Source organism: Brachyistius frenatus, unplaced genomic scaffold, assembly GCF_029030835.1.
Source record: "Brachyistius frenatus isolate BFR_SWC_R1_liver_20210118 unplaced genomic scaffold, ASM2903083v1 Contig_9, whole genome shotgun sequence".
NCBI lineage: Eukaryota > Metazoa > Chordata > Actinopteri > Embiotocidae > Brachyistius > Brachyistius frenatus.
In genome coordinates this window covers 1,196,912-1,211,099 of record NW_027210608.1, presented here as the reverse complement: position 1 = coordinate 1,211,099, position 14,188 = coordinate 1,196,912, and the positions used below count along the sequence as shown (strand labels likewise).

The 14,188-nt window shown below is 42.4% G+C and overlaps 1 protein-coding gene and 1 non-coding gene across 2 annotated transcripts; both read right to left on the bottom strand.

Moving 5' to 3' along the window:
* Positions 1 to 327: 327 nt before the first annotated feature.
* On the bottom strand, positions 328 to 401 carry trnat-agu (transfer RNA threonine (anticodon AGU)). The gene has a single exon. It is a non-coding gene; the product is annotated as a tRNA-Thr (tRNA).
* Positions 402 to 3,233: 2,832 nt separating this feature from the next.
* On the bottom strand, positions 3,234 to 12,986 carry dnaja2a (DnaJ heat shock protein family (Hsp40) member A2a). The gene is made up of 9 exons (XM_069690289.1): positions 12,901 to 12,986; positions 11,925 to 11,984; positions 10,249 to 10,478; positions 10,002 to 10,082; positions 9,738 to 9,871; positions 9,437 to 9,633; positions 5,865 to 6,009; positions 5,418 to 5,545; positions 3,234 to 4,340 (listed from the first exon to the last, which is right to left on the bottom strand). The coding sequence occupies exons 1-9, from the start codon at positions 12,976 to 12,978 to the stop codon at positions 4,152 to 4,154; spliced, it is 1,242 nt and encodes a 413-aa protein (XP_069546390.1). The 5' UTR covers positions 12,979 to 12,986; the 3' UTR covers positions 3,234 to 4,151.
* Between the last annotated feature and the right edge of the window lie 1,202 nt (positions 12,987 to 14,188).

The window sequence follows — 14,188 nt, the reverse complement described above, 5'->3', positions numbered from 1 at the left end:
AAACTCTGTACATCTTCTGCCACAAACTAAAAACACACCTCTTCAGACTTCACCTTGAACAGTAGAACTTTAGTAGAACTTAAAATGACACTTACTGATAGAACTTTGTAGTTTGGCTTTCTTGAAGAAATTGTATTTTCTTGATTCCTGTTGTTCTGGGTTTTGTACCCTCATGGTTGAAATGCACTTATTGTAAGTCGCTTTGGATGAAAGCGTCAGCTAAATGTAATGTGCCTGTTTCACCTTTAAGATGAAAAAGAAAAGTTAAGTCAGTGTTGAACACGATTAACAGGAAGAAAAGTGATAGCGAAGACTTCGGTGAAGAAAAGGCACCGCTGGGATTCGAACCCAGGATCTCCTGTTTACTAGACAGGCGCTTTAACCAACTAAGCCACGGCGCCGGTGTGTGCACTAGTGGAAAAATAGCTTTATGAAGAGTGAGCAGGACACGTCAATGGCAACTATTTCTTTTTCATATGGAGGCTCACATCGCCACAGAAAATAATAACATAATAATAAGGAGCAACAGCTTAGGTACGATATAAGAGTAAAGACAGATAAATGTTAATAAGGTTCATGAATGTTAAGTGAAAAAGCTCCGACCAGAAAATAATGAAGTAATAATGAATGAAAACATCCCGGCGTGTTCCCGACCTGCTCTTTACAAATTTACAAATTGCATAGCATGCAGCATGTAGCCAGTTAACGATAGTTTGTATAACATTGTTTTGATATCATAGGTTATTGTACATTAGTTTATTTCTTTATACAAAGTTGGGAAAAGGAATTTATTGTTACAAAGATAAAATTTAAAAAAAAAAAAGACATATATATATTATCATACATTATCTGGCTACAAAGGCAATATGCAGTACTTTTGCTGGTGAATTTCTATCCTATACTCACCTTTTAATGGTTATTAAATGATTGAATTAGTGAGTATACAGCTAAACAGGAAAAGTATATGCAGTCAGAGACTTGTAATCACCTTATTGTCCAGTGGCTCCTGGAGTAAGATCACAGCAGGATAAGTAATAGTTAGTAAAACATCCTTCGACTGATCCTTTGTTCTCTTTTTGTTTCTTTTATTGGATTATTCAGAAACCACATATAACGAATGGTATTTCTTCAGGGCCCATGACAACGCCTCCACTCACCTTGGTCTGACATGATGAGTGGATGTGAGAAACTAAACTCTCCTTCATACTCCACACTCTGTGGACCAGGACGGTCATTTTAGGCAGAGAGAGGCCTTACTTCCTAATCTTAGCAAATAACTGCAGGCTACATCCCACACTGTTAAAGAGGAATCATCGTCTGGAGTCTGACCTGATCAGGTGTGTTGGGGTCTGTCCTGGGACAGTTGGCTCTAGCAGCTAATGCAGTGTCTTCTGCTCATGTCTGAGGGACAAACAGCAGTGGACATGTGGAGGAGAACTGTTGTAACATGTGATGGACGGAGCCGGTGATCCAGTGGCCGGACTGCAGTAGAAAAAGCTGACATACTATTAGATTTTTGGACAGGATGAGACAAACAAACAAGACAGATAAGACATACAATATAAGACATGTAAGAAAAGGCAAAAACAGGAAATACTAAAACATACAAGGGAGTTTGGTTTAGGAGTTGGGGGTGGGGGGTGAGGTGGGTTGGTGGGGGAGCTCAGGGTAGGAGACATTGAGGGGGGGGGACTTTGATATAATTCAGGGTGTAAAAGTCTAAAGTCTGATTCAGGTTGGATCCCTGCAGAACATTTAAACATTGTGAAGGATTTCTGCATCCTGGATTTCTTTTTGGGGTTTTTTCTGAACCTCCAGCAGCTGTTGTTCTAAAGTCAAAGGAAACATTCTGTGATGTCATCAGTCAGCAGCCGGCGCTGTGATGTCATAGGTCAGGATCAAGAATACGTAATATTAAATCTGATTATGTAATATTATTACTACTATTATTGTTATTTTTTCATGTATCAAATCAATCCATTTATTAACATATGTATATATGTTTTTCTTTTCATTGTATTTCTTGACTTTTTCTGTTATTACCTGTCTCTAAAAGAATAAACAGCCGAAAGTGTTCACAGACAAACGAGCATGAGCATTAAATGCTGTAAAAACCTGAGGTGTCATAAATCACACGTTTCCATTAACTGGACACTTTTCAGTAGAATTCATCATTCAACACATTGACTTGTTATTATAACCACTATCTGCATTAAGTCATTTTATTTTTACAGTTCAAAGTTTTCCTTCCCTGTGATGTGCATTCATTAAATGGTTTTAGTGTTTTGAGTAGATTCCTCCAACCATACAAGATGGTTCAGTCAGCCAATTGACAGAATACATTGATATTTAAATGTAGAATACGTTCACAGCGTTGGTGTTTCCTGTCTGGCTCTTATCAATATCAGTCAACACTTTGGATGTGTTATGAAATACATGGATATGGATAACGTGCTCAAAGATGGAGCTCGATTCATTCACATCAGCGTCGCTTACTGGCAAACACTCTGTAAAATGTTTCCCACAACCTCACACCATGTTGATGGGGTCAAACCCATGAGTGTCCTTCTTCAGTCCAGTCAGCTGGCAGCATGTGGCTCTTGACAAAAAAGTCAAACTACATTTTAAAATGATAAATTCTCATGTTTTGGAGGCAGCACTTTGTGAACATCTTCACATTTTTGCATACAATCAATTTTTAAAAAAAATGCAATTTTCAAGTTATCAAACGAATGTAGACCCTCACTAGTTGAGTGGAGGACGGTGTTTGATCTTTAAAGTCTGGAAACCCTGTCGGTAATGTTTGAACAGCCGCTCTGAAGCGCGGACCAATCAGAGACCAGCGCTGGGGGCAACATGTGACCACGCTGAAGGTTAGATGGTTTTTCTAAGTGTTGTTGCGGAGGTGGTAGTTTTGATGGATACAGACTATTTAATAGTTTTAACGTTAAGCTGCAACGATTGGAAACATTGAATTAATCAGTTAATCTGCATGACCTTCTAGGAAGGAGATTTGGTCAACAGGAGCTGGATGACCTCGGTCGCGGCTCTACAAAGAACAGATTACTTTGTTTTTGTTCCCACATGCTTCAAACAAATTTCTATTCAACTCTTGTTTTTGGACAACGGCACAACGTCAGCAGCTGAAATCTATTCACATCTACAACAATGAGGTTTTTTTTTTTCATAAATATTCTCGAGAATAAAGAACAAACAATTCAACACACTTCAAATGATATTTCAACAATTTATTCAACAACTTCATAGACATTTCTTTAGAAGTGTGCCGCTTTATTTGATGTTTGAGAAGTGCGGGAACCAAAGCTTTAGACATGCGCATGGTCTCAGCACGGATACAGACTATAGGTTATTCTCATTTCACTTTTATTTTTTAAAAATCACACAGCTTGGAATACAGCAGCTGATGAAGCTTACCAACAACCACTTCAATGATATACACAAGAACACGTTTTCTGTTGGAAATAAAATGAAAAGAAAAAGGGGGAAAAAAAACAATAAAAACCTACAAAGAAAAAATAAAGCTGTAAAAATCAGAAACAAATCCTACAAATGGCGCCGAGTGATGAGTCCATGAATACAGGAGGAAATGCACGTTTTGTCTCTGTATGCACATTGGTTAGTTTTTAAATTAATGTAAATACTAGGAAACCAAAATGAAAGTCACACACTCAGCAAACGAGAAACATTCCTTCTGTTGACTGATCTGGAGCGGGCCGGACTTTTAACAGGGGTGACGGAGGAGGAGGAGGAGGAGGAGGAGGAGGGGCTTCACCTCAGCACCAGATCACAGTCCTACGCGGCCCGGTGCTCACTGGGGCGACCGCTTGTTTTCATACATATTAAATACTTTATATGACGTCTACCTGCTGTTTAAAGTGTCTACATGTGGTTGAGGTCTACGAACGCCCGAGGGTGAGCCCCTCAGACGAAGATCTGAACGATCCACACACAAGTTAATGACGTTAATCTACGATTGCAGATGAATCAATATGTTGGATCTGTGTCTGAGGAGCTTCCAGGCCTTTTCTGCCTTGTTTACTCTACGGCTCATACATTTTCTCTCCAGGTAGACTATGGGTGGTGTGTGTGTGTGTGTGTGTGTGTGTGCGTGCGTGTCAGACAGGAGGAATTTACTGGTGGGCACACTGCACCCCCGGCCCGTGGTGGCCCCCCTCTTCGTCGGAGCTGTCGTTGTACGCCTCCCTGCGGCCGCCTGATGTCGAGCTCTGGCTGACGTCGTAGTCCTGCAGGTCCACCTCCTCCGTGTCCCCGGTGATGATGGGCGGCTCCGATCGCGACGGCAACATGTCCTCCAGCTCCTGCGGGTGAAAAGCACGCGTCACTCTGCAGCCGGAACAGGCAGCCTCATCACGTTCTCCACCCACGTGCTGGTGTCAGAGTGAGACACCTTCAGGGAGACGACTCGGTGAGTCCCTGCACCCCCTTCAATAACACCAGGTTACCTATTTACAGCCAGGACAGCTCTGAATCCCTTCCTGGATTTAATTATAACTACAGCAAAATACCACAGAAATAGTTACCTTTGGATATCAACACTGCAAAAACAATAATACAGGAAAAGTGTCAAATATAGAACTGCTTATGATTTCCAATCTGACAAACTAAAATACAAATTGTTATAATATTGGACGACACCCGTCATGAACATGAGGGAGTCTTAGGAAGTTTACGACTTATTCCAGTTAACGATATCAATATCACTTTTAATCCAAAGGTGAATGTGTTCAGGACGACTTGGTAATGACAACTTAATCCTTTCCCTCAGCTACAGTGGTACCAGTCACGGTTTTATATTCATGACCGCTTGTTTTGGTCCGTGTCGTAACGAGAACATCACAACATCCATTTTGCAATTAAAAAAAGACAAAACTGAGTGAACGACAACAGTCCTGAACCGTCACGAGGACTTCATGTCCTTCAGAGCTGCAGTCAGCTGGTAGAGACGAGTCCTCAGAGGCTGAAGGTTCGACCTTTACACAACACATCTGAAGTCACCCGTCACCTGACTTTTACTCCAGAAAGTGATGCGTTTCCTCAGCGGTGTAATAAAACTCATTTTACACTCTCGATGAGCCCCGAGACACTAAAGCTGGATTGTTTTGTGATCGTGACCTGCACACGGTCTTTCCTCCTTTATGTGCACGTGTGAAGCCGACAGAGGAGAGGATTGTACTCAGGTTGGTAAGTACGACTGAACTTTATTGCGCTGATTTCTCAATCTAATTTCATAAGACATGACAAATACACAGGCGACAGCAGAAACAACACTCATAAGCTGAAAGCTGTGCTCAGCAGCTTTTCTAAATGTTTGTAACTTCCCTAGAAAAGCTACGGGACAGCAGAAGGTGAGAGCGTGTAAATAAAAGGAAACGTACTGCGAGTTTCTCGGGGCTGATCCAGTTGTTGTCGGGGAACTGGACGTCAAACTTCACGTACAGATCTCCCTTCTCAAAAGGGTTTCGGTACTGTGGCATCCCTTCTCCTCGCACCACCCGCACCGAGCCTGAAAACCATGCAGAGTTTCAAAATGAGGTTCAGTCAGTTCGCTTCTACGAAACGTCTCCTGAAAGGATTTCCAGAACTGTCGCCGAGGACGTTGACGAGTCCCGTCTCCAGCCCAGCTGTCCATCATGTCTTTGCGGCCTTTGGACAGAGACATTAAGCCAATACAAAGCTAGAACCTTTGTGAGTAAGCATTCTGAGTACGATCAACTTCAGCAGCACAGCGCTGATCTGTGTTCACCTCAAAGATCTTTTCTCAATAAAACACAACGTTCCAGGTGAGTTTGACGGATGAGATCAGAAGTGAGAAGGATGTTCACCTGGTTCAATGACTTTGCCAGCCGGATACTTCACGACGATCTGTCTTCCGTCCAAGTGTTTCACCATGAACTGGAAGCCGCAGAGCGCCTCCACCAGCCCGATCTTGTGGTTGATGAAGAGGTCATTGCCTTCTCGCCTGAATGTCTGGAGAGTGAGAGAAAACAACTCGGTTAGAATGATATAAACGTTAAAGTTTCACCAAAACTCTTGGCTCAAATGTCCTCTTTGAATGCCTACAAATAAAAAACAAAGTTACTAAGTGCTTTACAATGAAAACAAAGTGTCACAATGAGCAGATGTTATTTAACGCGGTGCATGAAATTCCCCAAAAATGCCGTAAATATATCTTTAGCCGACAAGTACAAACGAGCAATGAGAAACGAATCCTCCTTTTGGTTCATGCATGAAGTGGATCTGTTCAAACCACCAAAATCGATCCCGATTATAAGACAAACAGCTTTTCCAACACCTGCTTTTGACAGAAGGACGAGAAACACTTTTACACTCCTGTTGTTGGGAAAGTTTCCCTGAAAGACCATTAAACCAAAGAGGACGCAGCGCTCTTTGTTTTTTTTTTTTTTTTTTTTTTTTTTTTTTTTTTTTTTTTTTTTTTTTTTTTTTTTTTTTTTTTTTTTTTTTCTCTCTCTCTCTCTCTCTGAAGCGTGAAATATGGCCACACGTTTGTCTATCAGTCACAGACTCACTCTGTCCTGTCGAGCTCTTCAAGCAGTCAGCCATTTTCCCTGAAAGCTTAATGCGCTCTTCGTCTGTGACGACGAGCATCACCGATTCATTTCTGCGGCCAACTGGTGGTCTTGAACTTGTTTGTCAGCCGTCATGAATTAGTTTCCTCCGCGGCAGTAAAACACGTCACACGAGCTGTCAGAAATCACTGCAGATTAAACCGAGTGGACCAAACCGGACGAACTCTTACATAACGCAACAAAAATGCTCTGGCTCCTTTAGAATGACTTCAACCGGTCACCGTGGTCGAGGGGTGCACGACGGTGACTTTCCGTTGATAAGTGTTGGGGAAGTGAGTCCTGGCATTAAAAGGTCGAAATCCCTGTAAAAGCACCCTGCAGGGTTTTCACCTGCTCCTCCACCACCACCACCACAGAACCACGTCTGTCTCTCTACAGATGACGGGCCGTGTTTGACAAACTCTTTCCATAACTGGTGGGCAAACATACAAAATGTTGTAAACATATTACATGTTTATCTTTACAAGCATGAATCCTGTCAAAACTTCTCATTTTCAGCATGCAAATTACCGCTCGGTGGTCGTTTCCCGTAGCGACAGGAATTTGGAAAATGATAAAGTCAGAACAGAGATGGGGAAGAGGAAGCTGACTGAAACACTGAACTAATGAGTCAGATCACAACTAAACACATCTCTGTCAGTGTAAATAAAAATGGAGCCCACATATATGACTATATTGAAGTTCTGATTTTGGGGATTTCCAAATATGGTATTATTACAACTACCGACATACCACACAAGATCTGTGGCAAGCACTGAAATCACAATGAAATGAGGCACAAATTCAAACATTTCTTTCACAGATTCCTGTTGAACCAGTAACTCCACAGAGGTCTCATTTGCTTTTGTAGTCAAATCAAAAACATTTTTGTAACTTATCTTACTGAAAGGCAAATGAACCAGCCTGTTAACACACCTACTATTGTATTACTCAGCTGACTTTCCACCTTTGGTCATAGTGGCATATCTGTAACATCCAGCTCCGTCAAAATCATATATAGCAGGTCTAGGAGCACATAAAGAATACAAGAATACAAACAAAAGAAATAAAATCCTATCAAAGGAACAAGAGGGCAAACGACGACAGAGCATAAACAAATGACCAAATAAACAGAAAAAACGATGAATATTTTCATTCTCTAATGTGTTTTCTGAATATACACATTAAATAAAAAGACTAAACTTAATAGTTATGAGTCTTTGTGATTGAAGATTCTGTAATTATCACAAACAAAGATCTTTCAGATCAATATCCTTCTCGTGACTCAATGACAGCCCAATTACTCAAAGACAAAGCCCAAGTGGATTTACTGGTTACCGAGGCAACCACAACTTAATGCACTGGTACGTTTCAGCACCTCTAAGCAAATGTCTTCAACAAAGCGCTTTAATCATCCAGTGATCATCATGTAAACACGATATGAGGACATGTGCAGGTGTCAGAGAAGATGTGTTGGTCAGATCTGACATGAACTTTTTTGTTTTTAGTGACAATAAAGAACAGCGAACCTTAAAGTTAGAATCTGCCGTAACTGTGCAGGACATGCTGAGCCTCTAATGATCAGGTGCTGGTTTGACTTGTGTGCTGTGAAAACGCAAAACGTAAACACATCCTTTATGTACGAGAGAGTGCCTGGACCAACAATAAAAAGATCATAGATAGAAGTTCTTTAAACTTGTATTATATCTGAAATCAGGAGAATTTTTCCATTATATGTAGGCCGGTATTTATCCTGGAAGGTATCCACTCATAACGCCACGTACCAAGTCTGTACATCTCTGACAGCACGGTGCTGTCAAGACCATCTGGTCATCAGCTGAAAGGTCTGAAGCACCTGCTGAGACAAACTGCTCACTTAACTCCAAAACCCTGACACACAAACTATGTTTTTCAAACCTGGAAAGCTCATTTATAACAATAATAATAATAATATTGTAAGTGGAAAACCAGTATGCACTCAATGTATTTAACACATGGAAGGCCACACAGGACTTAAAGCACAGTACAATGACCTCTGAGTTTACTGTTAATCCTCGATATGTTGATGAAATACAGCAAAGCACGAGGCTCCATACGGCCAATGAACAACAGTATCACATTCTTTACCCTGCTGATACAGAAACTGTCAATTCATCCATGGAGGTAAGAAATCCAGTGAGAAGGGATGGGCTAAAGGCAGAGAAGCACAACAAGTCACATACCTGCTACATTTATCGGGGCTGGTTTACCTGAGTAAGCATACATGCATGATAGGTGCACTGTCTGAAAACTTTGAAGCTCTCACTTGACCGCTTCCTAAATTGTAGAGGATTTCAAATGCTTCTCCAAGGAAACACAACGCTAAGACCAGAGATTCCAGTAGGATTCATTTGGCCTTTCTAAATCTAAAACAGGCCATGAACACGTGTTAAACTGTATAAACTGGACTGGAAGAGAAAAAAAATAAAAATAATAGACTATATCAAAGCACAATGCAAGAGTAACGAGCAGCGGATAGCAGAGACTGTGGTGAGAACAGATGAGTATCATTCACTGGTGGGAGCACATCTTTATTTAGGAACATTTTACCTGAGCTACGTCGCACAATCCACAAAACACAACCTCAAAGTAATCTAGTGTTCAGGTGTGGAAAGATTTGAAGTAAGGTCATCTTTTCTGGGCAGAAAATGATGAGTAGCTAATACATAAAACTGCAAAGAGGAAAAACCGTCCTAAATCTGAACCAATATTTAAAAAATAAAGTATAACTCTCCCCTGTTACAGAGGACAAGATGATGTCTGCAGTATTTGGAGACGGCCGCACCTACCTCGTTCTCTTTTTCCTGCAGGACGAGGACTATATCGCCGGGCTCGACGCCGGGCGCCTGGTCAGCTTCCCCTCCAAAGGTGATTTTCTGGCCGTGCTTCATGCCTTTGTCCACGTGTACCTCCAGGATCTTCACCTCCTTCACCACTTTCTTGCCCTCACACTTTTTACAGCGGTCTTTCTCGCTGATAACTTCACCTGGAGAGGGTCGGGAATAAAAAGGTGAGCGATCTGTGCCGGCTCAGCCTCGATCACGCACGGCAGAAATGCTTAGTCATGGTCGAGATCACGGGCGCCCTCACCTTCTCCGTTACAATCAGTACACACTGACTGCATCTGTTGGACCATCCCTGGAGCCAGCTGTCTGATCATGATGCGCATGCCGCGCCCCCTACATGCTGTACATTTCTGTACAGCACCAGTTTTGCCTCCCTGCCTGCATTCACAATCACAGTTATGGATTTATTGTTAGTAGAAATGAAGGAAATAAAACAGGATTAACTAAACACTGCAAACAAACAATTTAGCGACATCGTTGTGGACTACATGCTGGTTATACTACTTACCCATTACAAGTGCTACACAGTACATTCTTGCTAAGTTGTAGTTTAGTTGTTTTCCCATTATAAAGGTCGTCCAGTGACACCCTGTAGAAGAAAGTGTGATATTTGAATACCGTGAGTGACAGAAGACGTGGGAGTGTTTTATATATATATATATAGTGCTGGTACTGAAGGCCACTGACATTTGGACTAATTCGGGCCACAGAAGAAATCCATTTTACGATATACGAGTGTGCAAGCTTGCTCTTACTTGAGTGGATGGACCATGTCCTCTCCTCTCCTCCGTCCTCCGTTCCTGGAGCGACTCCCCTGTCCACCCATGAAGCCAAAGAGTCCACCGCCGAAGATGTGGGAGAAGATGTCGTCCATCCCGGGGCCACCCCCGCCTCCTTCCCGCAAGCCTTGTTCCCCATAGCGATCATAAAGCTCCTTCTTTTCAGGGTTAGTTAGCACCTCATAGGCAAAGCTGATTTCTTTGAACTGTATTTCAAAAGGACAGACAACAAAGACAGAAAAATGTATTGGATGCAATTCTAACTGTCTGAACAGCACATCAAATGAAGAGCAAACTAATTACAAGGTGCACACAAAGCAGCTTCAACCTGACCTAAAAAATGGAAACATCTGTAAGAGAACTGAAGTAGTGACTACAAAATGGACCACTTATCACATCAGGCTCATGTGGGAAAAGAGACAGCATTCATTTCCTGTGAAAGACACTCAGGACCTGGAGAGATTTCCATTAACCTTTCAACTCTGCTGTGGTGAGAGTGATGACATGTCGGACAAATTGTGCTTAAAGTTGCAATATTCTTCAGTAAAGGTTAATTCCACATGTGATCACGTGGCCCCGTCGCTCAACATCCTTCTGGTCAAAGGCTAAAAACTAGTGAGGCAAGTCAATTTGGAAAATGGTTTCACAGAAGTGGATTTCTGAAAAGTCCAATGTTAACAATCAGCAAAAGCACTCGTGTTACGAGATTACGCTTCCTGAATTTAAACCAGTTATTAATTTCACTGTAGTGTTCAGCATTAAGACATATTTCCATTACTTTGTTGAGTCTGGAACTAAAATCAAACTGATGCAATTTAACAGGATGCCAAAGATTAAAATGTAAAACATCACTGCAAAGTTGAACCAGCACCTCTCCGGCATCAACAAAAATCCATCATGAGTTATGTGACCACCTCACTGACTGTGGAAATGCTGCGCTAAGTCGCACAAACTATTTTCCTAAATTATGTTTGCACCGCCTCCGGGCACAAGTCTCTGAAGTTTCCATTTTGCTGTTGCTAACAATGTGATCTCCTGCTGAGAAAATGACACTCTGCCATACGGGGGTGATGGAGGAGAGGCCTTTAATTCTTTGCATTTCAACTAATATTCCAGCAACGCTACATTAGAAGCTAATGACAATATGATGCAGAGCTGTGGGAGGTCTGGGTGATACTGTGGGGGGCGGAGGAAATGCAACGGCACATTCAAAAACCAATTAAATCCTGTTAGAGACCATTACCGGCTAACTGCAGAAGAAAAGTCCAACTAAGTGGAAGTACTTCCGGACAGGATTACAGAAAATACATCCAGTTATTACTTTATTACATAAAATACTTGGTATTTGGTTTTAACAATAGCCGTTTCTAAACTGAACCACAATCCACAGCAACAATATAAAACATGGCTTACATATATATTTGTACCACACAGTACACTGACTCCTGCTGCAAACCCTTTAAAAGTAGTTAGTGAAACAGGTATGGAGGTGACTTGTCTTCGTTTCCAGTGACCACCACCAACACTTCTTTAAAACGTTTGTCGTAATCACATCTCTCTCTAACAATGTAATTATCTTCACATGTGATTACTGAACGTGAACTAGAAACCGCAGGAGGTCCAACCAGAGGAGGTGATCAGGAAGCTCCTACCTTGTCACCAGAATTTGGGTTCTTGTCAGGGTGATATTCTTTCGCCAGTTTCCGGTAAGCCTGTCAGCAAACAAACAAAGAGGTTTACCAGCCAGGACAACAGAAATATGTTTGGTTGTTTCCGGGAAACGCTCATCGGCCTCCGACTGAAACGCGACGGAGGCTCATCTCGTGTTTACGCAACCGCACGTGCCTCCCAGCCGGAGCCAGGTGTTCCCGCCGGTAACAGGAAACTTCACATGTTTCCAACGAGAAGACGAACCGTCCTCGTTTCTGAACACATTAAACCAGAAAGACTCTTCAGTCCAGAAACGAGGCTGTTCAAAATGTCGCGTCGGTGAGCGTGCCTGTGCTAACTAGCGCATCTCGCTAACGCCTGCGTGTCGTCCAGGTAACCGCGTGTTACATCCGCGTCGTCCAGGTAACCGAGGAGGAAGAAATACATAAATAAATAAATAAAGGACGTTTTACTTGGTTGTCCCAGTTTAACGAGCTGACTAACAAGAGGTTTCTACGGTCGTTAGTCAGGCGGGAAAAAAAAAAACAACGTTCAAACGCAAAACCGGTTTACGGTCAACCGTCATGTTGGTCGGTGACGTCGGAGTTCAACGACGTTTCCGTGACGTCGTAGTTCAACGACGTTTCCGTGACGTCGCTCGGCTACCTCGTGACGTCACGAACACCTGAGGTCGGCGCTTCGACCGAACCTCGCTCTCTCGGTCGACGTCACCCGCCGTCGCCGTTTCCGTTAAGAGGCGACAAACAACGTACCGACTAACCGGAGACTTCGACCGGCCCGGTAAACGTCACAGCTCGGCCGGTTTTAACGGGCCGGTTTAGCGAGCTAGCTTAAAGCACGGCTAGCGTGAAGTCGCCTCGCGCAGCGACCGTTTCCGGTTTGAGGTAAAAACGTTTTAAAGTCGGAGCAGAAAACGTGACACGAGACGACGCGACTCCGCTTTTCTCCTCCATTCACCTTCTTCAGCTCGTTCTCAGATGCGGACGGAGACACTCCGAGAATGTCGTATAGTTTGGTGTCGACCACGTTCGCCATGGTGTTGTCGGATGTGTCTTCGGCAGGAGGTGGATGGACAAAGAGACGGAGCCGGTGGGGAAGGCGTCACTCGCCCTGTGTCTCCATTTCCGGTGGGTGAGACGCACCGCGTGCCCGCTGCTGCCCCCTGGCGGCCGGTGTGGTGAACGACCTGCTCAGTTCTTCAATAAAATAAATGAACGAACGAATGAATATTTGAATGAATGAATGCGATACTTTAATTTCAAGTTCCTATTTTATAGGACTACTTATCCGGTAGCAACTTGTTCTGGTTTTTGTTTTTATTTGTTGACTTTTTTACTGATAGGTTAGGTTAGGTTAGGTTAGGTTAGGGGTTAGGTTAGGTTAGGTAGTTACTTTATTAATCCCCAAGGGGACATTTTTTCGCTACAGCAGCATACAGGAAGCAATAAGATAATAATAGAATAATAAAAAGCAATAAAATAGCAGTAAAAAATATAAAATATTAAATGCACAGTATATACAGTACAGTATACATCTATATATATTATATACAAACAACCAAGAAACACAGACAACAGTGTTATCAAGGACAGCAGCATCCAAATTTAATCAAAATGGACAATGCAGACAGGCAGATATTTGCAATATCTCATTTTACATTCTGACACCTTAGCTCAAGATTTACAACAAGTAGTTTGTGAAGTCTCCAAAGGAAACCAATTTTGAACTCAGTTAATAAATTCCAGCTAGCAACTGGTGTCCCATCATAAATTCATTGTCATAATTCTCCAGATTAAACTACTCCCCAGTTCAGTTAATGAAATTTGTCATAACACAATTAATCAATCAATCAAGGACATTGTTTTTTTTTTTTATGTAGGTATTGGAATACTCCATCGTCAGACCCTGAAGTCTCACCGGTGTCTGGGACCGTAATTCTTGCGTACAAGTCGATCCCCTCACTTCTCCTTCCCCTCAGTGAGGCAGCGGTGCTCAGTTCAAAATGAACTCCTTCAATCACCTCGGCATTTATGCTCATTCATTGAGTCATAACGTGTGCTTTAACACTTACGGTGTCCTACACGAGCTATACTTGTGTGCTTACAGTATGTTTGTAAAATGACTAGAAAACTATAAAGCAACACATCAGTGAAGACAAAAGTGCCATCAGGTGTAACGACCGCGACGGTCCTGATGCTGCAGCTTCAGGATGCCTGACATGTCAGCTCTAAAGTTTCATGGCATC

Bases quoted from the DNA above. Each gene is read 5' to 3' on its own strand.
- dnaja2a (XM_069690289.1), bottom strand. From the start codon at position 12,978: ATGGCGAACGTGGTCGACACCAAACTATACGACATTCTCGGAGTGTCT. The intron at 10,479-11,924 runs GTAGGAGCTTCC...TTTGAAATACAG, and splicing joins ACCCAAATTCTGGTGACAAG to TTCAAAGAAATCAGCTTTGC. The intron at 5,546-5,864 runs GTGAACATCCTT...CATGGTTTTCAG, and splicing joins TGGCAAAGTCATTGAACCAG to GCTCGGTGCGGGTGGTGCGA.